The sequence below is a fragment of the Anolis carolinensis genome, unplaced genomic scaffold (assembly GCF_035594765.1).
Source record: "Anolis carolinensis isolate JA03-04 unplaced genomic scaffold, rAnoCar3.1.pri scaffold_12, whole genome shotgun sequence".
Classification (NCBI taxonomy): Eukaryota; Metazoa; Chordata; class Lepidosauria; order Squamata; family Dactyloidae; genus Anolis; species Anolis carolinensis.
In genome coordinates this window covers 8201130-8212442 of record NW_026943823.1, presented here as the reverse complement: position 1 = coordinate 8212442, position 11313 = coordinate 8201130, and the positions used below count along the sequence as shown (strand labels likewise).

General features: G+C 43.5%; 1 protein-coding gene across 4 annotated transcripts in view; it reads right to left on the bottom strand.

Annotated features, from left to right (window-relative positions):
- Nucleotides 1-96: 96 nt before the first annotated feature.
- The window catches only part of nhsl2 (NHS like 2), a 119817-nt gene continuing 108600 nt past the window's right edge, over nt 97-11313 (bottom strand). For all 4 annotated transcript variants that reach the window (XM_062963943.1, XM_062963945.1, XM_062963944.1 and 1 more), the window contains exon 8: nt 97-10530. In XM_062963943.1, the coding sequence (XP_062820013.1) occupies nt 10227-10530 (304 nt within the window). In that variant the 3' untranslated portion in view covers nt 97-10226. The remainder of the gene's footprint in view (nt 10531-11313) is intronic.

Below are 11313 nucleotides of genomic sequence, written 5' to 3'. Positions count from 1 at the left end.
TCATTGCTCAGTATTTAACTCTTATCATTGCATTTTCTCTTCTTCGTTTTGGCGACCGGTTGGATTTGGAAAACGTCATCACACACAGAGCCAGCATTTTGGTTTTTAAAAGACATTTAGATAGTATATTTCCAAGCTTGCAAGGAGTTAAAAAGTACAACATTCAGAAATATAAAAAAGTCTCTCTATGCATTTCCAGTTACTGTACAATGGCAAGAAATGGAATTCGAAAGAGGGTCTTGCACCCTGCGCTTTAAATTTGAATCGGTACATACAAGAGTCAATAAAACGCTTTCGTCTTGTGACAGCTCACGATAAGATAAGACTAATACAAATATAGAGAGAGCTAGATTAAGAGTGTTTCCAGATGAGGCTTTTTATTGTCCCAGTGCCCTGCATTAAAGAGAATTCAATGGGGTGCCAAGGGGTGCTGTTGCCCTCTATTCAGCCTCCTCCCTCATTTCCCCACCATTTGTTTTGCCTTTTTGTCTAACTACAAAGCAACGGTGGGAAAGACAGCATCGCTCCACCGTTCTGGTTCTGTTAAGAGCCTCCGATCTGGAAAGATCCTAAATATAGGTAGGCGACTTAGATTATTACCTTGGCTGTACGGAAATGCCTCGGGAGAAAAAAGTCTGTCTAATCCACTTCGGTGCAGAGCAAGGAAAACACATTCTTATGAGAAGCTGCCTTGCAAAAAAAGGGAAGGGAAAGATAAATGTTACTTTTTAAAAAGGAAAATAGAGGGGAAAGGAATAAATAGTCCACGCATTTCCTACCGCACGAGGATATTGATACTTTTAAGGACACGGTGCCTAGATTAAGGGTTGTTTTTCTATTATACAGTGCAATCTTAAGCATGTTTGCTAAGAAGCAAACCCAGCAGAGTCTGGTATGGTTGCACTTGAAAAAAATAGTATCTGCTATAGAGGGGGGAAACATAGCAAGGGGCTGAGGCAGTTCTTTGAAAGGAAACCAAAGTGCAAATCTCCTGCTGGCAGGCGTTTGGCAACCTGGACAACACTGTAGTACAATCAGATAAAGATTAAGCCACCACTGACCACTTTGTTTCCCTTCCTTTTCGTTTCATTTTTTTTCCTGAGCAGTTCTACACAACACTATACAAAGTTTAATGGCATCTCGATTTTCTTCTTGGCCACATATGCTGGCGGCGCTTTCATCCGGGTGCAGCCAAGCACCAAAACGTTCAGAAACAACCACCGAGTATTGTGTAGCGGTGGTCTACAAAAAAAGAAGATAGCCTCAGGTGTGTGGGGAAAAAAGTACATTCTTCACCAGGAATCAAAGTGCTTGCTTAAAGCCCTTTTTGGGGAGAAAAATTACATACATTTCTTCAAGAATAAGAACTCACATATACCCTTGTTTCCATCTTCTGTGACGATTTCAGACATAAGGAGATTGGAAAGTACATTCCAACTGGTCAACAGTTTTGTTTGGTAGAAGGAGGACGTTCATCCTGCTGGACCGCGAAGAATACGTACATTATTAGCAATGCCAAATGATTGCACATCCCATTGGTTCCTCCCTTTCCTGGAATGGATTGCTCTTGGGGATGCTGGTGGCATTGCGTGGCCTGGCTGCATTTTAAGCAAACCAGAACACCGAAGAGATTTGGTCCAACGGTGCCAGTTGGGGTTGCTAAACACAGCGAGGCTGCTAAACCCTCAAAAGCTGCAAGAACCTTTGCAAACGAAACACGAAGCAGTTTCAAAAAATAAGGCTAGAAGGACATACAAAGGCCCCCTCCCACAGGAAGGGGGGCCGATGTTGCTTCGTTTACCCTGTCAAACGCACATAGATTTTTCCGGTGGGGAGAGTAAAAGAAAACAACAAGCAGAGCTACTACTTGCAGCACAAAACGAGCACTTTTAAAATGAAAGCTTCACATGGATTTTCAGAATGGCATGTTTAGGGAAAGTCTTTAAAAGGCTTCACGTTCAGCACTGAGAGATAACATATTTTTAAAAGAACGACCTTCTTATCCATGCATGTTCAGATACAAATCATAATGTGCCCAATGGAGGTTACTGTCATGAAATCAAATATAAGAATATAGAATCCTGTTGGTGACCTACACTAGCGTAAGTGTTGGTTATGTCAGCATAAGGCACTTTTGGGGTGATGCGTAGTGGCCGTAGAGAAATGGCAGTGAAAGCTGTCAGTATCAGGAGGGAAAGCAGACCAGAAAAGGAGCCACAGAGAAATATCAGTTGAGATGCAGCAGGTGAAGCACAATGTTCAGCCCATGCATTTCTCGCTCTGGTCCATGCCTTTTTCCTAGTCCAGACAACCTGGAGGAACCGACTGCTGCTTACAAGGAGGGAGGTGGCCATTCAGACACTTTGGTCCAAAGGGGGAAAGAAATGAATGTGCACCCATACATAGCGTGAGCCCTCATTCCTTTCCCCATAGAGTCTAGTCCAATTGCTTCTTCGTTGTCTGAACTTTCCCTTCCCACCTAGGGCTTGATAAATGCCATAGAGAGGCTCTAGATCAGTGTTTCCCAACTTTTATTTGACCAGGGACCACTTTCCAACATTAGTCCCAAATGTTGGTTACGAATCCATTTTGGGTCAACTTTAGATTCGGTTTGGTTATTTGGGGTGCTGATTTGGAAAATTGCATTGGATAGACCACATCAGTTTTAGCTTCTGATACAGAACATATACCATCCAGCAGTCACCATCAGCTCGCCCACAGAAAACCATATTTAGTCATGTGGTTTATCCAATGCAATTTTCTGAAGCAGCACCCCAAATAATCCCAGGAACAGGCCGGGTTGTGGCGCAGCCTGCTGCAATAAATCACTCTGACCATGAGGTTATGAGTTCAAGGCCAGCCCGTGGCGGGGTGAGCACCTGTCAATTAAAAATAAAAAATAACCCCTGCTTGTTGCTGACCTAGCAACCCGAAAGATAGTTGCATCTATCAAGTAGGAAATAAGGTACCACTTATAAAAAAGTGGGGAGGCAAATTTAATTAATTTACGATGTTGGAATGAGGAAGTGCCGTCAGAGTGGATGATGAAGCAGCTGCTCCCCCCTGTGGCCAGAATCGAGCATCCCCTCAGGAGAAGGTTAAATTGCCTCTGCGTCTGTCTGTCTCTGTCTCGGTTCTATGTGTATATGGGCATTGAATGTTTGCCCTATATGTACATAGTGTGATCCGCCCCGAGTCCCCTTCGGGGTGAGAAGGGCGGAATATAACTACTGTAAATAAATACATAAAAACGAAGACCACAAAATATTTATTTTGGTTGGGCTGTGTTGTTATCTATCGTAGTAAAGGTGAGGCCACGGGCCATATTTTAGTTCTTGTGGACCACTGGTGGTCCACAGACCACAGATTGGGAACCACTGATCTGGATGGTGCACAAAAGGGATAGTGACTAGCACCTGTATGCTGCCCAAATGGAGATATACCAATGCGTAACCCACACTTATTGCACATTTTAGGATGCTGGCCTTTGTTTCTTGGCAGACAGACAGCTTTCACGATGAGCCACTCTTCTAGTACCCACTGATGCCATTTCTTATGCTGACATAGCTAGGCTGGCCAAATGATAGTGGCAGGATCTTTTCATCCCCTAAGGGTAAATATTTACTTTCTAAGCCTAAATCCTTTAACAACCCCTGAAATCTAACATCACTTTACATTAGAAGGTTTCGCCTAGGCTTCTGACATTTTTCCTAAGGCAAGGGGATCCCCCGTTTCCATCACACACCCGCATCCATTCGCTTTTCACAAGCAAAACTTCTGTCACCAGGACTTCAACAAAGAAGGGAAGCTGGCACTTCAGTTGGATCTCTCTCCCTGGGGGTTATGCCACCCATGTCGACAAATGTGTAGAATCAAAATGTATAATCATTGGTACTTCAGCACATTCCTGAGTTTCACAAGGGCTAGAAAAGTCAGAAACCATACATGCGTACAAGGAGCCCTTTTCCTCCCGACTCTCTTTATTACACCAGCCCACGCACCCCGAGAGGTGCAAATATCTGTTCTGCAGAATTTGTGCTCAAGCAAAGAAAAAAAAAATCAGAATTAAAACAGCCTGCGTTCCTACTGCTTCTCTGGGAGGGTTCAGAGAGGAAGAACAGCATGGTTTTAGTAGCTTGTTATATACAGCTGTTCCCTCCTTATTATGATCAATTCACATGGCACACGTGAAAAAACAGCTGTCATTCCTGGAATGGCCAGAACGTTATCCTTTCCTACAAAAAATCCAAGAACTTATTTTGTTTCCAATGACGTCACCCTGAACATACACTCAGTTTTCCTATATCTAGTGTTACATGATGTTACAAAAACCTAGCCCTTGCTTCTGGATTAATGCACATCAGACTATTGGCTTTAGATCGAGGCACAGGTCACAACATCGTTCGGACAGACACAATGAGATCCAGCCTGGCTCAGTTTAGAACTTTTTTCTCTTTTTCTAATGATCCCACATAGTCCTCTGCATCATAGGAGCCAGGGTGGTGCAATGGGTTAAACCAGGGGTCCCCAAACCAAGGCCCGTGGGGCGGATGCGGCCCTCCAAGGTCATTGACCTGGCCCCTGTCCTGAACCTTAGACTTGGAGTTGACCTAAGTCAGAAACGACTTGAAGGCACACAACAACAACAACCCTAATTTTGGACTATTTCATCATAGTCCGGCTTCCCAACAGTCTGGGAGACTGTGAACTTAAAAAGTTCGAGGACCCCTGGGTTAAACCCTTGTGCCGGCTGGACTGCTGACTTGAAGATTGGGTTGTTGACCTGTTTCAAATCTGCAAGATGGGGTGAGCTCCCATCCATCAGCTCTAGCTTGTGGGGACACAGAGAAGCCTCCAGTAACGCATCTGAGCAATGTCTCTGCAGACCAGTGGTTCCCAAACTTTGAGTCTCTAAATGTTTTGGATTTCAACTCCCAGAAATCCCAGCCAGCTTACCAATTGTTAGGAACTATGGGGGCTGAAGTCCAAAACACCTGGAGGTCCAAAGGTTGGGAACCACTGCTGTAGACGGCCAATTCTCTCACACCAGTATGTTCTCGTCGCTTATGATATGATAAAAAAGTCATCTGCATAAGCTTTTTACTCTACAAAATCACTCTATCTTTAGCCCAAACTTGAGAAGCCAGAGCTCCTTCTTTCTGGAAGGGAGTAATATCCATTACTTGCTGGATCCATCCCAATCCAGCACAGGTCTGAAACTGGGAGGAATGGGATTGAAACACCATGCTAATAAGGCCTTCCAAAAAAGTGGCTCTCCTCCATAAGAATCCTTCTAAACATTGGAGAAAAGCAGAACCCGAACCGTGCCTGCGGTGGAGGGGAGTCATCTCAACGATCAATGAAGCCTCTGAGCTGGAACATTAATTGCAACCCTGATTGTGGAAATCCATGGCAACGGCTGGAGGAACATGTAATTAAAGCCAAGCGAAGCCACGGAATTGAGGCACAGCCGCGTTTTTAAAGCAAGTCCTGCTTCATCTGAGCAGAAGTGGCAGGTACCACCTCCTGGGAGACAAAAGAATATTAATAGAAAGGAGCTTGGCTCTCTCTGAGGCCATCAAAGCACTCCAGAAAGGAATGAGAGACCGGCCTTGACTGGGTGCAAAATCTCCCTGCTGGTTTTGGCCTCAGCCTTTACTAAAGGAGGAAGGCCATGGAGAAAAATCTTGGGAACAAGCTAATAAAAAAAAGGAAGGTAATTGGTCCGAAGAATGAGATGCAAAAGCTAAAATCCTGTAAGAACTGTTTGACCCCACTAAAAGTGACTCGATTATTGCTAATTCATTAATCTGCCATATCCAGAATTCATCCATCTTCAATAACAAGGCAGCTACTATTAAAATCTGGATAGGATTAGGGATGCAGGCAAGGTGAGTTCGGCAGAACTTGCGGAGATGTTTGAGAGCTATATCTGAGAAATATGCACCACGATAAAGGTTCAAAGCATAGAATACAGGAAAGGAGATTCCACCTGAACATCAGGAAGAACTTCCTCACTATGAGAGCTGTTCGACAGTGGAACTCTCTGCCCCAGACTGTGGTGGAGGCTCCTTTTTTGGAGGCTTTTAAACAGAGGCTGGATGGCCATCTGTCAGGGGTGCTTTGAATGCGATTTCCTGCTTCTTAGCAGGGGGTTGGACTGGATGGCCCATGAGGTCTCTTCCAACTCTACTATTCTATGATTCTATGATTCTATAACACAATATGTATATTAGAGCATCATATACATAATAATGTTAACAATAATACAAATAATACAACTGATGACCAAATTCAGTCAGCTGTAGTGGCACACAGTCGTAACTTACAGAGTAGTAACTTACAGAGTATAAAGATTTATAGACTGCAATCATCCAGATTTAAATGCTACACAGAGCAGTTTTCAGTATAAAACATATATCAACCAGATTCCAACTGAAATTTGTTAGCGACACAATATGTTCACATTCAGTCTCTCCAAAATGTAATATGCTAACTAAATATATCAGTGTACAAATCAATTGGCTCAAACCTGGTTTGGAGTCAAAACAAATCAAAGTCTCTGAAGTCTTGGAGCAATTCTATAGGACTCCTCAGGATGTAAATGCAGTCAATTAGCCGTAGCTTCAGTTTGTTGACAATAAATATGTTTTATAAGTTTATATGTATATGTTTTATACTGAAAACTGCTCTGTGTAGCATTTAAATCTGGATGATTGCAGTCTATAAATCTTTATACTCTGTAAGTTACAACTGTGTAACTTACAGAGTATAAAGTTTATACTCTGTAAGTTACAACTGTGTGTCACTACAGCTGACTGAATTTGGTCATCAGTTGTAATATTTGTATTATTGTTAACATTATTATGTATATGATGGTCTAATATACATATTGTGTTCTATGCTTTGAACCTTTATCATGGTGCATATTTCTCAGATATTGTTTAGAATAGACAGCTATGTTTAGTTATCATTATGTTTGAGAGCTAACCAAATTATGAAGACGTGGTCACACACTCTCATATTAAACTGCATTGTATGAGTCTGCACCAGGCATGGGCAAACTTGGGCCCTCCAGGTGTTTTGGACTCCAACTCCCACAATTCCTAACAGCCGGTAGGCTGTTAGGAATTGTGGGAGTTGGAGTCCAAAACACCTGGAGGGCCCAAGTTTGCCCATGCCTGGTATACACTAATCATATAATACAGATCCAAAGACAATTTCTAGCCACTTTGTAATTCAGATTTTCCAATTTTTCCCCTCCCTAATCCATATATAACAATTTGTCATGATATCATGAAATTCCACCTCTTTGGCACACAGAATATTGGCACTCAGTGTTAAGATGCAGGACATCAAGATAGCTAAAACAGCACTGCAGCAAAGCAACTCATAACTCATGTTTCCACCCTTCAACCCAATTTACAGTAACATTTCTCAAGGGCTGGGCTCCAACTCTCGTCATTAATGCGAAACATCAAAGTTGGACCGAAATCCAACATGACGCCAATGGGCATCGCTGGGATTTCAGTCTCCTCCCTGGAGGGCTGGAAAACCCGTTCTGGAGTGTTTTACAGCCCTTTGGGGCACGTTTTGGGATGTGCTTGAAGCACGGCAAGGGGAAGATCGTTCTCCGCCCCTTTACAACGCATTCCTCTCTAGCACAAGCATACAAGCCAAGACATCTGGAAAGTCCTGTCTTGGGAAACACTACTTTGCAACATGATTTGTGGGCCGTTTACAAGGACCAGGAGTCCGGCTGAAAGAGACAGTGCCTCTTGAGACACAGCTGTTGCTGGCAACAAGGCAAGATTTAGCCAGTGAAAGAGAGCGACGGAGAGATTGAAATACTATTTAAACCCTGCATTAGACTGAGTATATTGGAAGTGGGTGCCCTGAATTGCAGACAGCTGGATTCAGAGTCAAATAAAATGGGGTCCTCTTTACATGCCTATTATGTGTAACTAAAGATAGTATACAGTAGAGTTCTGGTTATCCGACTTCTGCTTATCCGACACACCGTATTATCCGACACACCAGAATCTCGCGCCTCCCAGCGGATGCCCAACACTGCAGACTTTTCCCTCCTTGAAAACACCTGGCTTTCTGGGAGGGATAGTAGGGCCTCCCTATTATCCAACAGTTTCAATTATCCGACATTCAGCCTGCCTGTTTTCTTTTTTTTTTCCGTGTCAGGAGCGACTTGAGAAACTTCAAGTCACTTCTGGAGTGAGAGAATTGGCCGTCTGCAAGGACGTTGGCCAGGGGACATTGCCCAGATGTTTTGATGTTTTTACCATCCTTATGGGAGGCTTCTCTCATGTCTCCGCATGGAGCTGGAGCTGGAGCTGATAGAGGGAGCTCATCCACACTCTCTCCGGGTGGGATTTGAACCTGGCAGCTTTCAGATCAGCAACCCAACCTTCAAGTCACTAGGCTTTTATCCCCTAGGCCACCGGAGGCTCCTGGATAGCAGATATAAATATATGGATAGCATAGATAGATAGATAGATAGATAGATAGATAGATAGATAGATAGATAGATAGATAGATAGATATTTTTTTATATAGATAGATAGGGTATACAGCAGAGGCTCACTTATCCAACATAAACGGGCCGGCAGAACATTGGATAAGTGAAAATGTTGGATAATAAAGGAGGGGTTCGAATCTGGTAGCTTCCAGATCAGCAACCCAACCTTCAAGTCACAAGGTTTTAATCCACTACACCACCGGGGACTCTGTTTATGTCGGATAACCGGAACTCTACTGTAGTTGATTTTTGTTTCCTACTTTATAGATATTTTCTTGCTTAAATAGGGGCACTATTTGGTAATCAGAAAAGTTACGCTGTGCTAAAACCAAACCCTGTCCTTTTGCTGTGTGGTAGTGTAGACTCATATAATGAAATCAATGACATTAAGCAGCATTATATGGCAGTGCAGATGGGGCTCAAGACTAACATACTATTGATTCCACCACAGACACAGTCAGCCCTTTTCTAAATGATGACCAACAAAAGGCCATTTAGGACATTTTAAGTCTTGCACCAGATAAAAGCCCCCAAAGGGTCCCACCACCGAGTGTATCTAGGCCAGGCATGGGCAAACTTCGTCCCTCCAAGTGTTTTGATCTTCAAGTGAGGCTAAGGCCAAGAATTGTGGGAATTGAAGTCCAAAACACCTGGACGGAAGGTCAAGTTTGCCCATGCCTGATCTAGATAGAATCCATTCCTGTAACACAAATGCTGCAGCTCAGGAACTCTAAAGAACCACATTATGTTTTGCTCTTAATGGATCTACTATAGGTTCTGTAGAATTATGAGGATGGGCAGTTGTATGACTGAGTTTGGCTTCAATAATTTGACAATATTAAAAAAATACACCCCATATTTCTTACATTTGGGGTTACCATCACAATAGGATGGTCCATGGATGATGGAACCAATACGGAGGATTTGGCAATTTCTGGACTATTGGACCACTGGATAATAAACCAATGAGCTTTGGCCCTGGCAATACATATGCACCAGCCCTGTTTTGTGGATGAGCATCGGATATCAACTAAAGCAACTATCTAAAGCAACAGAGTTTCTTGGTTTGAAGGACACCTGCATTGTCTTCCTAAGTGGCCAGTTTGCAACCTTCAAACACTTGGAAATCGAAACTAACACAAAGAAAGGATTAGATCTGATTCTTAGGGTAAAAATTTTCAAAACAAAAGAAGCCACGACAGATGTATATTGTATCGTACAAGCACTGGAAGTACCACATGCCGAAGAAACCGAACAGTTCCAAATGAGCTTCACTGCGGAGAGGGACTCGGAAGCCCTGAAAATGAGAGAGAGAGAAGAATATTCCGCTCTTCATGCAACTGAGGAAGATGATGGCACATGGGACATCAACCTGTCATTGCCCCGTCACAGGAACATCCATGTCACAGGGACTTCTTCCGACCAACTAAGCTTCTCTCCTCGAAAGCAAAGATGTGCAGCTGTTTCCATAAGGGATGGGTGTGCTCTACATTTAAGACACTTAAAAAAAATATCCGGAGTCTGTCTCCCTGTCCCAGAAGTAAGAACCACGACGGTGTTAATCATGGCCAGCAAACGGACAAAGACTGGTTTTGGCAAAACTCCCAAAGGGAAGTATTTTCACCCCGAAGACCAACCTGGGGGTGGCTTAGAGCCTGTGGGAAGAGACAAGGCTTCCTTCCTCCCACCCGACTCACGGCTGGGTCTTCGGGCTTTGGATGGTCCCGTCCACAGTAAACTCCGTCATGACCCTCCGCGCCAAAGGGTTGGTGCTCTTGAGCAATTCGGCCGCGGATGTGCGGGTGCCGGAGGCGCCCTTCCCGCCTTTCTTCTGCAGGAGAGCCTTGAAGTCTTCGTTCTTGTGGGAGGCCCTTGTGCTGCCCGAAATGTTGTCGCTGCTCAGGGACCCTCCGGCATTTTTGGAGGGCATCTGGGAATTCATCCGGTTGCCAAAGGCATCGCTGGGTTCCTTCCACCCCAGTAGCTTCCGCTTGGACCTGTCAAGGAATGCATTCATCAGAATACCATTTGGGACAGAAAAAGGCAGCACGACCAGCTCAGAAGTGCCCTCTAGGGCTCTACCTTCTGCAATATCAACATTTAGTGGCTTCTAAGAGTTTTTTTCATCAATCCAGCATAGTATATTGGAAGCCATTCAGTAACTATTGTTTTGTGAGTGTGATATATGGAATTCAAAAGGCTGTATAACTCTCTTATCAAAACCAGTTGATGACGCTTGGATGATTCGACGTTTTTACCATCCTTGTGGGAGGCTTCTCGCATGTCTCCACATGGAGTTGGAGCTGAGAGAGGGAGCTCTCCATGGGTTGGATTCGAACCCGCAACCTTCAGGTCAGCCACCCAACCTTCACGTCACCAGTTCACAGAACCCAAAAATGTGGTCAAGATTAAGGCCCTAGCTACACTGTCATTTAAAGCAGTTCAAAACAGCATGTTATAGTCCATAATAATAATACAGTAGAGTCTCACTTATCTAACACTCGCTTATCCAACGTTCTGGATTATCCAACGCATTTTTGTAGTCAATGTTTGCAATACATCGTGATATTTTGGTGCTAAATTCGAAAATACAGTAATTACTACATAGCATTAATGTGTAACGAACTACTTTTTCTGTCAAATTTGTTGTATAACATGATGTTTTGGTGCTTAATTTGTAAAATCATAACCTAATTTAATGTTTAATAGGCTTTTCCTTAATCTCTCCTTATTATCCAACATATTCACTTATCCAACGTTCTGCTGGCCCGCTTATGTTG